Source organism: Chlorocebus sabaeus, chromosome 12 (assembly GCF_047675955.1).
Source record: "Chlorocebus sabaeus isolate Y175 chromosome 12, mChlSab1.0.hap1, whole genome shotgun sequence".
Lineage (NCBI taxonomy): Eukaryota > Metazoa > Chordata > Mammalia > Primates > Cercopithecidae > Chlorocebus > Chlorocebus sabaeus.
In genome coordinates this window covers 79,069,520-79,085,904 of record NC_132915.1, presented here as the reverse complement: position 1 = coordinate 79,085,904, position 16,385 = coordinate 79,069,520, and the positions used below count along the sequence as shown (strand labels likewise).

General features: G+C 43.6%; 1 protein-coding gene across 2 annotated transcripts in view; it reads left to right on the top strand.

Moving 5' to 3' along the window:
• Positions 1-3,979: 3,979 nt before the first annotated feature.
• The window catches only part of FRRS1L (ferric chelate reductase 1 like), a 36,949-nt gene continuing 24,543 nt past the window's right edge, over positions 3,980-16,385 (top strand). Inside the window, exon 1 of one of the 2 annotated variants that reach the window (XM_007968477.3) lies at positions 3,980-4,314. In XM_007968477.3, the coding sequence (XP_007966668.2) occupies positions 4,077-4,314 (238 nt within the window). In that variant the 5' untranslated portion in view covers positions 3,980-4,076. The remainder of the gene's footprint in view (positions 4,315-16,385) is intronic. The other variant, XM_007968478.3, reaches the window with a different exon arrangement.

The following is a 16,385-nucleotide window of genomic DNA, read 5'->3' as shown; positions in this document are numbered from 1 at the left end:
ATCTACTTTCTGTCTATGAATTTGCTTCTTCTGGAAATTTCATATAAACAAAATCAAACAATGTATAGTCTTGTGATTGGCTTCTTTCACTTAACATAGTGTCTTCAAGGTTCATCCATGTTGTAGCATGTATCAGAACTGCATTCCTTTTTATGGCTGAATAATGTGTTATTATATGGATATACCATATTTGGCTTATCCAGTCATCAGTTGCATCAGTTGATACATATTTGGGTTGCTTCTGCTTTTTGGCTATTATGAATAATATTGTTAGGCTGGGCGCGGTGGTTCACACCTGTAATCCCAGGACTTTGGGAGGCTGAGGCGGGCAGATCACCTGAGGTCAGGAGTTCGAGGCCAGCCTGACCAACATGGAGAAACCCCATCTCTGCTAAAAATACAAAATTACCCAGGCATGGTGGCACATGCCTGTAATCCCAGCCACTAGGGAGGCTGAAGCAGGAGAAACGCTTGAGCCCAGGAGGCAGAGGTTGTGGTGGGCCAAGATTGTGCTGTTGCACTCCAGTCTGGGCAACAAGAGTGAAACTCCATCTCAGAAAATAATAACAATAATAATAATAATAATATTGTTATGAACATTTGTGTACAAGTTTTTGCATGAACATCTGTTTTAAATTGTCTTGGGATTGCTGGGTCATATGGAAACTCCATGTTTAACTTTCTAAGGAACTGCCACAATCAGCTTTTATTTCTTACAAAACCCAAAGTAAAAAATTATATATACTAAACAGTCAGAAGCCTGGGCAAATCAGTTACTCATCAGATACCAAGATGCAGCACTGATTTGCAGGAGTTTTTAATCACAAAAAAGGTTGTTTCCGAGAAATGGCTTTGAGGTGGAGAGAAAATAAAGGTGCTGTTTTTCTTTTTAAGATGAAAATGAATTTAAATCTGGTTCATCTCTAAGTTTTTGTTTGAGTGGCCAGCTCTTGTACAGCCAGTGGTCTCAGAACGTTCAGGCAGCGTTCCTCCCCAGAAAATTTGCACAGTCAAGGAAACTACAATATTTCTTAGCTGTCCAGTAGAGTCACATTGGTGGGGAACAGAGGGTCTCTGCAAACCTAGGATGTAACTAAGAGAGGAGCATGTGCTTAGGGTTGGAATAGGTCTGCCTCCAGTCTTTCCAGGGTGTAAATCTTGTCAGAAAATACACAGAGTAAGAAAATCCCCAAAAGCAATTTGAGTTAATGGGAAAGAATCTCATGAAATGGAAGGGGCCGAATAGGTTGCTAGGCACTGAGAAAGCATAAGGCTTTGAATGATCCATAAAAGCTATAGGTTTTCCCAAACACCGCATGTTCTCACTCATAAGTGGGAGTTGAGCAGTGAGAACACATGGACACAGGGAGGGGAACATCACACACCGAGGCCTGTTGTGGGGTGGGAGGCAAGGGGAGGGAGAGCATTAGGACAAATACCTAATGTATGCAGGGCTTAAAACCTGGATGATGGGTTGATAGGTGCAGCAAACCACCATGGCACACGTAACAAACCTGTACATTTTGCACATGTATCCCAGAACTTAAAGTATGTTTAAAAAAAAAAAAAAAAAAAAAAAAAAAAAAAAAAACTTTGAACATGGAAAAAATAATTCATAAAAAAAAAAACTATGGGTTTTCTCCCTAGAAAAACCCATACATCACAGCATTATTCCAGCACTTTCATAAGGTCCTCATATCACCCCTGAAGCCTATCTGTGGCCTCCTGTGAGTCTACATGAGTAGAGAGAGAACTGAAATCCACAGATTACCTGCAAACTTCATTTTAGGCTGTAGTTGCAAACCGTCCCCAAAATTCCCCCATGAAAACAATATAGAAAGCCCATGGGGTTTTTTGTTGTTGTTGTTTTTTGTCTCAGCTCACTGCAAGCTCCACCTCCCGGGTTCACGCCATTCTCCTGCCTCAGCCTCCTGTGTAGCTGGAACTACAGGCACCCGCCACCATGCCCGGCTAATTTTTTGTATTTTTAGTAGAGATGGGGTTTCACCAAGTTAGCCGGGATGGTCTCAATCTTCTGACCTTGTGATCCGCCCGCCTCGGTCTCCCAAAGTACTGGGATTACAGGCGTCAGCCACCATACCCGGCTGCCCACGTGCTTTTATATCAGATTAATTTACGAGGAGAAGAATGGCCTGGTTTTCATTTGCCTTCTATTTGTGCACCATTATTAATTTCAGTAACCGAAATGAAGGGAATAAGAAAGAAAAGTAAAAGGTAAAAGCTTGTATTCCCAAACCAGAGAATCTACACTGAAATCAAAAGTCTAATGCTTTCTCTTTTTTGGCTAAACCTTGGTCCATTTTAAATTGACCATACCTTCCCTGGTAAACAGAAAGAGAAGAAAAGAAAGAAATTTCAATTTTTTTTTTTTGAAGGACTACACTTTAACAGATTTTCAGTCTGTTGGATTAGCTTTTTTAGAATGTTATGCATTGCCAAGCTACGCTTTTTGGGAAGAAGTCTCTTGATTTTTTCAAGTAATCATAATTCATCTTACCTTTTTCAAATAAATCTGATCTATTTTTTGTGACAACTACTATGTTGGGGGACCTAGTGAAGCCCAAGGTTTTCATGAATTACACCTCAATTCAGCCATCAGGATTAACATGTTTAAACTCCAGTTGGACAGCCCATTGTTAGCTGATACCTAATAGAAAATACCTGACCTCTAAGTCCCCCATCATGTGTCCCCTATTTCAACAGCACTATCCTTATCTCTCAGTCAACCAGGCCATAAAGGGTTAAGATCACTAGTTTCCTTTTCAATATTAACATTTCATAATATTGTGTACAAGTGTGCATGCCGCTTGTAGCACTGAACCCTATTGATCCTTACCTCTATGATCTTGCCTAATCTTCATTGTATCATGTCGATGACTAATCATAAGAGATCAGGCAGTCTGACTTCTACGTCTGCATTTGGGACCTCTATGCTTTTCTGCCTCCATAATTATTTTGTTTATGCAATAATATAAAATAATAGGAAAAGCAGGTTAAAATGCTGGCTCTGCAACACCAGCATGAAAGGAATTGTGTCTGCGTCTCTAATGGAAAACAGCTTAGCAATTCTAATATATCACCACAACAACCATCATCAGAAGAAAACCCTGGGACCTGGCATAAAGCAAATGCTTGGTGTGAATCAATGGATGGCTGAGTAAATAGCCAAAAGTGAATTGCAAGCAGCAGGAATGAATTTGAGAAAAATCAACAATTCAGCATGGCCCTCAGACATGGGCCTTCCAAGGCCTGTGCGTGCTTGCTGCAGGGAAATAGAGTAAACCAGAAGCCTAGTTTTGAAGAGAGACAGGTTACCTACTGGCACCAGCCTCTGTTGATTACACACTGCAAGAGCCTGGAGAGGAAGCAGGTGAATCCAGTCTGGAGATCTGGGTTCCAGTTTTTTCTCTGTCTCTAAACACCTCAGTTTACCTAGCTCTATAGTGGGGGTCTTGGAATTTCAAGTTCCTTCTGTGATGATCCAAGAAATAACAGGTCTAGCAAGTGCTTTATGTAAGCCAAAAAGCGCCGGCACAAGGTTGAGGAGGCAGCACTGACCAGGTGTGTCCAGGGTAAACTCTCTGGAGGAGTGTTTCATAAATTGAACGTGCATTGGGATCTCCTGGGAATTTTGGTGAAATGAACATCCAGCTTCATGGGTCTGGAGTGGGGCCTTAGTGATGCTAACAAGCTTCCAGGTGATGCTGATGCTGCCGGTCCGCGGACCACACTCCCGAGTAGCAACGGGGTAGAAGGGCCAAATCTGCCTGAGTGGAGGGAAGTCGGGGAGATGGGGAGAATGGAAAGAAGGACAGGAGACGGCAAGCTGCTAGGAAGGAGAGTCCGGTGGGGGGAGGAGGGGGTTCCAAGAGGAAGGGGGAGGCTGCGGGGCTGGAGCGAGGATGCGCAGACCGAGACAGGGAGGCGGGGGTGCGGGAGGCTCCGCGGCTGCGCGGGCGCGTGCTGGTGGCCTCAGCGGCGGCTCAGTCCCGGCCCGCGCCCGCGGCGCCCCAGCTGCGGCCCGAGCGGCCTGGCTGCGGGATCTGTGCGCAGCGATGGCGCGGCCGCTCCGGCAGCACCCGAGGGTCTGGACGCCGCTGCTCCTGCTGTTGCTGACGGGACCCGCCGCCTGCGCAGCCAGCCCAGCGGACGACGGTGCGGGCCCGGGGGGCCGGGGACCCCGGGGCCGCGCGCGGGGGGACACGGGCGCCGACGAGGCGGTGCAGCGCCACGACTCCTCCTATGGCACCTTTGCGGGGGAGTTCTACGACCTGCGCTACCTGTCGGAGGAGGGTGAGGCTGCGGGAGGGCGAGGGGTTGCGGGAGGGGAGACCCGGGGTGGGGGACCGAGGATCGGGGGAACGAGGAACGGGGGAGAGGGAGGGGGAGGGGTCGGAAAAGATGTCCATGGAGGCAGCTCTGGCAGAGGCGAGGCCAGGATGGGGAGCGCAGTGCCCAGACCTTCACCGGCTTGGAGGAAAGGCCCAAAGAGCTGTCGATGCCTGCCGCCCGCTTTACAGATGGGGAGAGTGAGGCTGGGAGAGGGAGGGATCACCCAAGTTCTGCAAGGCTGTGGATAGGGGTGGGTGCTGAGTCTAAGCTCCCCCAGTTCTTAGATCTGGCTTCCACCTTTGCCGCCTGGGGTTGGGTTATAGGGGAGGAGGCCGCCATCTGGCCAGAGCAGTTGCGGTGAAGCAGAAAAACCACAACCTAGAGAGAGAGGTTGCCTTATTTCCTCCCTGTCTGTGTTGACCTAAATTTGCAGTGACCAGCGCCCACCTCGTAGCGTTCTGTTCTTGCTTACTGACCCATCAGAGCTGGGTCACATCAGCCTCCCCACTCCCATCCCTCTTCTTTTATGGTGCCACATATGTTATGGTCCCCTAGTGTGAGCCACCATTGTTGTGGCCTGCTGGGCCCACGGACTGGGAGTTTGTCAGCCAAGGGCCTCCCTGTAGAGCTGCTTCAGTGAGCACAAAAGCCAAGCGGATGGTGGTCAGAAGGAACGGAAACTGGCCTCTGACTTTAGCAACTTTGGGAAGTAGTGATTTTCCTTTTCTTCTGCTAAGAAGGATATCCAACAATCAAGCTGGGGTGTGAAGTGTTGAGTCCCAGAAGCTCATATCTGTTAGTGGATGTCTCTGTTGTTAGGATTAAGTTCAGCTGCATACAACAAGCAAACATTAATAGCTTCAACAAGATAGAAGTTTCTCTCTATGGAAAGAAACTGAGAAATAGGTAATCCAGAACTGGTGTGGAGGCTCCTTGGTCACCAGGGTCCCTGGATCCTGCCCTTCTGGTTCTTCACAGTTCTTAGCATGTAGCTTCATGGTTCAAAATAACTGCTTGAGCTACAGCCATTATATTCACATTCCAGACAGTGGGAAAAATGAAGCAGGAAGAAGGTCACTGACTACTTTATAAGGGGATTACTCAGAAGTTTCATATAACAATTTTTATACTTCTTTGGCCACAACTTAATAATGTGGTTGCACATAGGTACAAAGGAGGATGGAAAGTACAGCCTATTAGCTGAGACATAATATGCCCAGTTCAAAAATCAGAATTATTGTATTAAAGAAGATGGAGAGAATGGATTTGGGGAAATGTATTAAGTAGAGGCTTAACTGCTGAATTAGAGATTTTAACGTATAGTGGTTTAAATAAGGTAGTTTATTTTTCTCTCTGATAAAAGTCTGGTTGGTCTGGGGTTGGTGGGAGGACTCTGTTCCACAAGGTCATTCTGGGACCCGGGTTCTTTCCATCTTGTTGCTCTACCATCCCCCTGAGGCTTTGTCCTCATCTGTACAGTAGAAGCCAGGTTGCTTGCATGTCCTTGTTCAAGATTGAGGGAAAGAAAAAGAGAAGTTCAGGGCAAGTAGTTACCTTTTAGGCTGGCTGCCCACATTACTGCTGTTCACATTCCTTTGGCAAAAACATAGTTACAATGACCTGGCTTCAAGGAAGGCTAAGAAATGTAGTCTTCTAGCTGGAGAGACATGCGGCAGAGTCTGTCACTCTGGAAAAGAATAAATATCCCAAAGCCCATCTGTTTCTGAAAGCATCTAGTGTATCTTTACATTGTACACAACCTAGTGCTGCCAGGTGACTGAATGTGGTGTGCGAGAACTTCTGTTCTGATTGGGTTCATGCATCTAACAAATGAAGGGTAGGGTCAGATTCTGTACGTCCTTTGAGTCTCTCTACAGAGAGAATGATATGTTCATTGTATGGTCCAGAAAGTTTTATGAACATGGACATCAGGTGGGCCACAGCCATCAAGGACAGCTTTATAGAGTCAAGCTATGAAGTAGGAAAGACTTCAGTGACACAGAAGAGGGAAGGCATTTAGATGAGGTGACTGCACAGCAGGCAGCAGGGCTTTGCTACGTGTGTACCAATCCCTAGTGTGTCTGCTTCGCCCTCCCACCATTCTGCACATAAAACTGGTTTAACCCTCCTGAAGCCTGCTTCTAACCTGTTGGCATTGCACTCAAAAGTCTGTGAGGGGGCCGGGTGCGGTGGTTCACACCTGTAATCCCAGCACTTTGGGAGGCTGAGGTGGGCGGATCAGGAGGTCAGGAGTTTGAGACCAGCCTGGCCAACATGGTGAAACCCCGTCTCTACTAAAAATACAAAATTAGGCGGGCGTGGTGGTGTATGCCTGTAATCCCAGCTACTCAGGAGGCTGAGGCAGGAGAATCACTTGAACCCAGGAGGTGGGGAGGTTGCAGTGAGCTGAGATTGTGTCATTGGACTCCAGCCTGGGCAACAGAGTGAGACTCAGTCGCAAAAAAAAAAAAAATTCAACCTGTTCCCCGAATGAATATTCAACTGCTTTATCTGAAATTTCCTCCCTGACTCAACTTCCTTTTATAACCATATCTCCGCTTCCCTCACCCTGAGCTTTTACTCTCCGTTCTTCTCCTACCCTCTTCTCTCTGACAGTTTCACTTCCTCTTTGCATACAGATTCTACCACCATCTGGTGGGTGCTAGTTGGGATGTAAGTGGTGTGGGCCTATCAGAGGCAGTGCCTCTGCTAGATTACCCTGGGCCTGGGCTTCAGCCCTGTGGGTCCTGAATAGAGACTTTCCCAAGATGCCTAGAAATAAACAGTGACATTGCCTTAAAAGCGGGGGCTGAGGAGGGGTTGCCAGAGAGAAGGAAGAAGAACCAGGAAAAAGGGGTGTCCCAGAAGGCAAAGGAAAAGAGCCTGTTTCCTACCAAGGAGAGGCCTGATAGCATGAAGACTCAAAATTATCGATGGATTCAAGAGATGAGAGGTTATAGGTGGAACTCTCCTAGGATAGATTCAGTAGAGAAGGAAGGAGGGAACCTGACTGACCTTGGAGGATGTGGCAAGTGAAGAAGTGCAAGGAATGCCTTTGACTTATTCTATCAATACACTTGAGGTTGTCCATTTCTAGTGACTGGGCTACTTGTTCCCTCTGTGCAGGGCACCCCCTTCTTATATCTCAAATAGCCATGAAACTGAGTATAAAAATCAGAAAAAAAGAATTTGAGTAATGGAGGTGGGAATGGAAATTCCACTGAAACTGAGAGAGAGCCTACTGATCATTACCTACCCTACCTAGGGACTATTTCCCCAGTATCCAGATTGCCCAAGGCCCTCAAATCCAGAGGCGGGATGCTGGTTAATTTGCTGTCTCAAAAAAAGATCACCCCCTAATGTGGTCATTTTTAAAAATTTAAGTTGTGTTTTGGTTTAACTATGCTAGTGTTCAGAATTCTTTGAGGGTCCCACTGTCTAAGCGTATACTACTCATCCTTACAGTCTCAGCTCAAATGCCACCTCTTTCAGGAAGCCTTCCCTGATTTTCTCCTCCCACTAGGCAAAGATATGCTTCCACAGCACACAGTCTGCCATGACTCTTTGCTCTCTATGGTCAGGAGTTCAGATACGGTCTTAGTGCTTGAATCCTACCACTCATACTTCGTTCCCTTGAGGTTCTTAACCCGGAATCTACATATTCAGAGCAGTGATAGAATGTGGAACAGATTACCATTTGATTATGGGCAAATGCTCATTTCTGAGGGTTCTTTGGGGAAAAACAAACAAACAAGACTGAGTTGGATGTTGGCTAAGGGTTAAGTCACAAATGAAGCTTGCTTCTCCCTGCTGCTAAGATGGCCAGGTTTGAGAAGCAGACCCTGAATCTTAACCCAGCCAGCTACATGGATGATGTTAACTGCCTGACCCTTGGAGCCATACCCTGCCTAAGAAGGAAAAGACAGAACATCATTTGTGGTCACTTATCTTTAAGGCATAGTCATCTGACTACTTGTAAAATGTGGCTCAATCAAGGATTTTCTGACCATTGAGTTCTGATCACAATTTTTCTTGGGAAAGAGCTAGAGAGGTAGAAATGACAGAACATGGGGCAAAGGGCAGACGTTTCATCATCTCCCTATATCCTTCCCCCATCTACCATGGACAGTATGTGGTTATATAACTTACCACTCTACTAATCTGGAAGTTCGTTAAGGGTAACAATTTACGTCTAATTCATCTTTGTATCCTTCATGAATCTAGCCTGATCATAATACCAATTGGAGCAACTTTTAATATGTGCTTACTATGCAGCAGGCACCACTTTAAGATACCTTGTCCATATTAATTTTAATCCTTACAGCAACACTGTGAGTTAAATACTACTATTATTGCTACTGTAGAGATAAAGAAACTGACCCACAGAAAGTTTGAATATTTTGGCTAAAGTCACACAGCTAGAAAGTAGAGAGAACTCTGTGGATTTGTTGATGGACTTAGTGGACAAGGTGGTTTAAAGTATCCTGGCCACCTGGAATGGAGGGTCCCTGTTGACTTGCACTAGGACATGGATTAGACATGTAGAATTGGTTTTTTGTTTTTGTTTTTGAGACAGAATCTCACTCTGTTGTCCAGGCTGGAGTGCAGTAGTGCGATCCCAGCTCACTGCAACCTCCACCTCCTGGGTTCAAATGATGCTCATGCCTTAGCCTCCCAGGTAGCTGGGATTACAGGCATGTGCCATCACACCTGGCTAATTTTTGTATTTTTAATAGAGACAGGGTTTCACCATGTTGGCCAGGCTGATCTTGAACTCCTGACCTCAAGAGATCTGCCTGCCTTGGCCTCCCAAAGTGCTGGGATTACATGCGTGAGCCACCACGTCCCGTCTAGAATTAGGTATTTTTGTGAGTGAACTTGAGAGGGTGGGTTCGGAACTGATATGGTGGACAGTTAGGGCCTACAGTTTCCTAAGCAGTGGAGTGCCACCATGAAGACTGAATTCACTTATGTGTGGAACTTTGCACCTTATAAAACCCCTTGATATTTTTACTTCATAATATGACCCTGAAAAGAGAAGGAACAAAAATTGAGGCCATCCAGAAAGAGGCTGATGCAGTAGTTCTCGAATGAAACTGAATGGTGTGGCCAGACAATTAAAACTTAAACTTCAAGGAATCGAGTACTAAATTAATACCTAAAGGCTGTGAGCCAAGCAGTTAATTAGAAGCAATAAATAGCAAACCAGAAGCCATTAACCACTCAGTAGAGTATGGCAAAACAGGCTCAAGGGATTGCAAAAAAGGAAAAGATAGTTTCTTGAATTAGACAAGAATGGAAACCACAAAGCCAGATTGAGAACCTAAAAAATCAACCAAGAAAATAAGTACCTCTCATGGTTCAGGAATAAATGAAGGGAGTATAAAATAATAGAGAGGAAAGGAGGGAGAGAAAAAAAATGGCTCAAATTGTTCTCCAAAACAGAAGTTACTGAAAAAGCTTATAGAGTCCATGTCAGAAGAAGGAAAGAAATGGAAGGAGAAGAATTGATACACCCTTTTTTAGAAAAGCCCCAAGCCAATATTATTTAGTCTCATTCAGGTTCTTATTTTAGAGGGAAAAAAATAGCATCAAAATGGAAAATGGAGAGAAAGGAACAAGCCAAAACAATTTAAGTGATGAAAAATCGGGGAATGGACAGAGCGAAGGGAAAAGGGAAAAGCTGGCTGTGTCTGGGTGGTTCAACACATATGTCTCAAGACTAAGGAGGACGGGTAGGTGTAGGGGAGATGGAATGTTGGGGAGTACTATGAGGAGCAGTGGGATGACAGCATTAGATTTCTGCTTCAGGCCGGGTGAGGTGGCCTGTAATCCCAGCACTTTGGAAAGCCAAGGCAGGCAGTTCAAGACCAACCTGGCCAACATGGTGAAACCTGTATCTATAAAAATACAAAAATTAGCTGGGCTTGACGGCAGGTGCCTGTAATCCCAGCTACTCAGGAGGCTGAGGCAGGAGAATCACTTGGACCTGGGAGGCAGAGGTTGTGATGAGCCAAGATCGTGCCATTGCACTCCAGCCTGGGCGACAGAGCGAGACTATGTCTCAAAAAAAAAAAAAAAAAAAAAAGGTTTCTATTTCAAAAAGATGGCGGCAGGGCAGAAGGAGTGAGAGAGAAGCCAGAGAACCAGATAAGAGGTAGAGCTACAGACAAAAGTCAGGCTCTGGTTTCTGAGGTAGGAATAACAAGAAGTGGTCAAGTGCAGTGGCCCATGCCTGTAATCCCAACACTTTGAGAGGAGCCTCGGAGTTTGAGATCAGCCTTGGGCAACAAAATGATACCCCATCACTACAAAAAGATAAGTTAACTGGGCATGGTGGCGCACACCTGTGGTCCCAGCTACATGGGAGGCTGAGGCAGGAGGATCACTTGAGCCCAGGAGGTTGAGGCTACCGTGAGCCATGTTCACACCACTGTACTCCAGTCTAGGTGACAGAGTGAGACCCTGTCTCAAAATAAAAGGAATAACAGGAAGTGATGACTGAGTAAATGTGCCAGATTGGGAAAAGGGAGAAACTTAGGACTGAGGCTTCAGGATTGCGAGACTGTAGGTGGCTAGTGGGATTATCCACTAAGATAAGAAACTAGGAGCAAGAGCTTTTGGGAGGTGGAGGAACTCATCTGGGATTGATTTGCTTGTGGAATATCCAGGGAGAAACCCCTGGAGGCAGTTGGCTGTTGGGTTTAAACTGATAGAAGAAAAGAAGAAAGACCGGAAACTGTGAAGTGAGAGAAAGAAGGGAATAAATCTGAAGATAGTAGAAGGAAACAAATAACGAAATAATAAAGATATAGCAGAATTAATGAAATAGGAACCAAATATTCAGTAAAGGGGATCCACAAAGCCAAAAGTGATTCTTTGAAAACTTAATAAGACAGATAAGTGTGTAATCAGGGTTTTCCGGAGAAACAAAACCAGTAGGATATGTATCTATGTAGACAGATTTATTTTAAGGAATTGGTTCACATGATTATGGAGGCTGGCAGGTTCCACAATCTGCAGGATGGGTTGGCAGGCTGGAGACCCAGAGATGAGCTGATGTTTGCAAGTCAAGTCCGGAAGCCATCTGCTGCTACATTGCTTGGTGGAGGTCACTCTTTTTGTTCTCTTCAGGTCTTTGACTGATTGGATGAGGCCAACTTGTGTTATGGAGGGCAGTCTACTTTGCTCAGAGTCCACCTACTTAAATTTTTTTTTTTGGTTGTTGTGTTGTTGAGACGGAGTCTCGCTCTGTCACCCAGGCTGGAGTACAATGGTGCGATCTTGGCTCACTGCAACCTACTCCTCCTGGGTTCAAGCGATTCTCCTGCCTCAGCTTCCCGAGTAGCTGGGATTATAGGTGGGTCCCACCACACCTGGCTAATTTTTGTATTTTTAGTAGAGACAGGGTTTCACCATGTTGGTCAGGCTGGTCTTGAACCCTTGACCTCGTGATCCACCCGCCTTGGCCAAAGTGCTGGAATTATAGGCATGAGCCATCGCACCTGCCCACCCACTTAAATGTTCATCCACTCCTAAAACACCCTTAAAGAAATATTCAGGTTCTTTAAACCACATATCTGGGCACTTTGGCCAGCCAAATTGACGTATAAAGTTAACCATCTGGCAAAATTAATCAAGAAAAAAATAAGAATGGCAAAGGGGGAACCTCAGACATAGCAGAGATGTAAAAGCTAATTGTGATTATTACAACTTAATAAAAGGATAATCCAATTTAAAAATAGACAAAAGCTTTAAAAAGACATTTTTCCAAAGAAGACATACAAATTGCCAACAAGCACATGAAAAGATGCCCAACATCATTGACTGTTAAGGAAATGCAAATCCAAATCATAATGAGATACCACTTCACACCCGCTAGGATGGTGATTTTTTTTTTAAAGGAAAATAACAAGTCCTGGCAAGGATGTGAAGAAATTGGACCTCTCATACATTGTTGGTAAGGATGTGAAATGGTGCAGCTACTTTGGAAAATAGGTTGGCAGTTTCTCAAAAAGTTAAACACAGAATTACCATATGATGCAGCAGTTCTACTCCAAGGGAACTGGAAACATATGTTCACACAAAAACTTGTCCATAGCAGCACTATTCATAATAGCCAAAAAATGGAAACAACCCAAATGCCTATCAAACTGATGAATGGATGTACACATGTATGTGGTTGATCCATACAATGGAATATTATTTAGCCAGAAAAAGGAATGAAGTTCTGATACATGCTGCCATGAACCTTGAAAATATTATGCTAAGTGAAGGAAGCCAGACACAAAAGGCCACATGCTGTATGATCCCATTGATATAAAATGTCCAGAATAAGCAAATCCATAGAGGTAGAAAGTAGATTCATGGTTGCCAGGAACTGAGAGGAGGGGGAATTGGGAGTGACTGCTAACAGGTACAGGGATTCTTCTTGGAATCATGGAAGTATTTGTGAATTAGATAGTGGTGATGGTTGTATAACCTTATGAATACATTAAAAAACACCCATCTGTATACTTGAAAAAGGTGAACTTTACGGTATGTGAATTATAGCTCACTAAAAATGAAAGCAGATAAGCTAATAAGAAATACAACAAACAGCTTTATGCCAATACGCTTGAAAATTTAAATGGACAAATTCCTAGGAAAAAAATGCAATTTACCAAAAACTGACTCAAGAAAAATTAGAAAAGCCAAATAATTTTTTACCCATCAAAGAAATTGAATCAGTTAAAAACATCTTCCAACCAAGAAAACTCCAGGCTCGGTTCTACCAGACACTCAAGTGACAGCTGATGCTAGTCTTAAATACATTATTTCAAGGGACTCTCAAAGAAGGAATAGTTTCCAGCTTGTTTTATGAGGATAACATAACCTTATTAGCAAAACCAGACAAGTACACAATTAAAAAGGAACATTACAGAAGAGTTTTGATCACATGCATACATGCATAAGTACTATACAAAATATTTCTGAAGGAATGGAAAATGATATTTTAGGCAAAGATGAACCATAAGAAAACCAAGATGACAGTAACATCGGACAAAATATAGAAGATAAAACATAAGGAGCAAATTATGTCATATGCCGATAGAAGAAACCAATCAGGGATGTTTACCTGTAACAGTATAGTGTCCAAATAAAAGCAATAACTGATGGAAATAGTGTAGAGCAAAATATAAACCGACATTTGTAATTGGACATACCACCCTTGGTATTGAAAAATCAAACAAAGTTGTAAAATGAAAGATACAGGGAGACCAAGGCAGGAGGATAGCTTTGAGACCAGGAGTTTGAGACCAGCCTGGACAACAAATTCTCTATACAAAATAAAAAAAATTAGCCAGGCATGGTGGCACCTGCCTATGGTCCCAGCTGCTTGGGGTGCTGAGGCAAGAGGATGGCTTGAGTCCAGGAATTTGAGGCTGCAATGAGCCATGACTGTGCCACTGCACTCTAGCCTGGGTGACACAGTGAGGCCCTGTCTCCAAAAAATAAAAATAAAAGATATAGATATATATCATATAATAGATATATAGATATATGTCGTATAATTTCAATTATATGAATGATAAGTTCAATTAAATAGATATGTAAAATCCACAAATACAAAATCATACTCTTTTTGAGCACATAAATCCACTAAAATCAGCCATATACCAGAATATAAGAAAGTCAGCAAATTACAGTTTACATCATACAGATGTCTTCTGATTCCAATGCCGTAAAATTTGAAATTAACAAAAGTATAAGGGGAAAAATCACCTATGTCTGTAAGTTAAAACAACAATATTAACCTATATGTTAAGGAGAAAATCATAAAGAAAATTAAGATATGCATATAATGACCATCTAAGCATTGCATGTCAAAATATCTGGCGTGAATCTAAAAGATAGCTTAGAGGGAAATTTATAGTTTTGAATACATTTATCAGAAAATAAGAAAGATTAGAGGCTTGGTGTGGTGACTTACAACTGTAATCTCAGCACTTTGGAAGGCTGAGAGGGGCGGATTGCTTGAGCCCGAGAGTTTGAGACCAGCCTGAGCAACATGGCAAAACCCTGTCTCTACAAAATATTTAAAAAATTAGCTGGATGTGGTGGCTCATGCCTGTGGTCCCAGCAACTTGGAAGGGTGAGGTAGGAGGATCACCTGAGCCCAGGAGGCGGATATTGCAGTGAGCCGTCATTGCGCCAGTGCACTCCAGCCTGGGTGACAGAGCAAGACCCTGTCTCAAATAAATAAATAAATAAATAAATAATAATAATAATAATAATAAAAGGTTGGGTGCAGTGGCTCACACCTGTAATCCCAGCACTTTGGGAGGCCTAGGCGGGTGGATCACGTGGTCAGGAGATCGAGACCATCCTGGCTAACACCGTGAAACCCTGTCTCCACTAAAATACAAAAAAATTAGCCAGGCATGGTGGTGGGCGCCTGTATTCTCAGCTACTTGGGAGACTGAGGCAGGAGAATCGCTTGAACCTGGGAGGCAAAGGTTGTAGTGAGCCGAGATCACGCTGCTGCACTCCAGCCTGGGTAACAGAGTGAGACTCCGTCTCAAAACAAACAAACTAAAAAAGTAAGCTAAGCATTCAATTCAAAATGGAAACGAAAAGGAAGGAAATAACAGATCTGGGTGGGAATAAATGAAATGGAAAACACATGTGAAAATGAGAGTGATGACCCCAACTGAATGTGGACTGTTTGAAAACTCTCATAAGATACACAAATTTCTGGCATGACTAATCAAGGGAAAGGGTGAAAATACACATAAACTACATATGAAATTAAAAAGGAGAAATTTGACAAGTAAGATAGATGAACTCTCTCTGCATCTACCCTAGACTCTCTAGTGTTCCGGCCCCTGATGCAGAGGCTAGATTATTACCTGGAATCCTGAGTTCTGGATACGATTTTGATTCCATCAATCATGTACATGACACTTAAGTCAGAACTGGGTATGTGAAGGGAGGGAATGGGATGCAAGACATCCATTGTTTTTTTTTTTCTTTTCTTTTTTTTTTTTCTCTGCAACAGTTTTATTGAAATATAACTCACATACCACACAATTCACCCATTTACAATGTACAATGCAGCACTTTTTAGTATATTCGCAGGGTTGTGCATTTGTCACCACAATCAATTTTAGAACATTTGCATCATCCCCAAAAGAAACCCTATACCCTTTAGCTATCACTCTGCAGTCCCTCGTCTCCCTCCTCCCTACCCCAGCTCGAGGCAACCACTAATCTTGCTGTTTCAATATTTGTCATCCTGGACATTTTGTTGTTGTTGTTGTTGTTGAGATGGAGTCTTGCTCTGTCACCCAGGCTGGAATACAGTGGTGCAATCTCAGCTCACTGCAACCTCCACCTCCCAGATTCAAGCAATTCTTCCTCAGCCTCCCAAGTAGCTGGAACTACAGGTGTGTACCACTACACTCGGCCTTTTTTTTTTTTTTTTTTTTTTGTATTTTTAGTAGAGACAGGGTTTCACCATGTTGGCCAGGCTGGTCTCAAACTCCTGACCTCAAGTAATCTGCCTGCCTCAGCCTCCTAAAGTGGTGGGATTACAGGCATGAGTCACTGCGCCCAACCTTATCCTGGACATTTTATGTAAATGAGATTATATAATGAAGGTACGTCCATGTTGTAACATATATCAGTACTTCATTTTTTATGACTGAATAATATTCAGTCTTACATATGTGGCTAGATTTCCAAAGGGAAATAATAAACAGAATGAGATGTTCTGCACAGTGTCATTTATGCAAATTAAAACATATACAAGTGAAATATTAAGAGCACACCTATGTAAAAATAAACATAGAGGTGAATGGTAAGTTGCAGTGGGCCCTCACTGGTCTGCTCTGTTTGGGCATTTCCAGACTTTGTGCATGGCCATGAACAGGCTAATGCAGTGCAGCTGTGGGCAACATGGCAAGGGGTGCTGTTGGCAGAGTGAGAAATTGTGCCTGGAACCTGAACCTTACATCCAGGATCTGTTGAAGGCCATTTGGTAATTATCT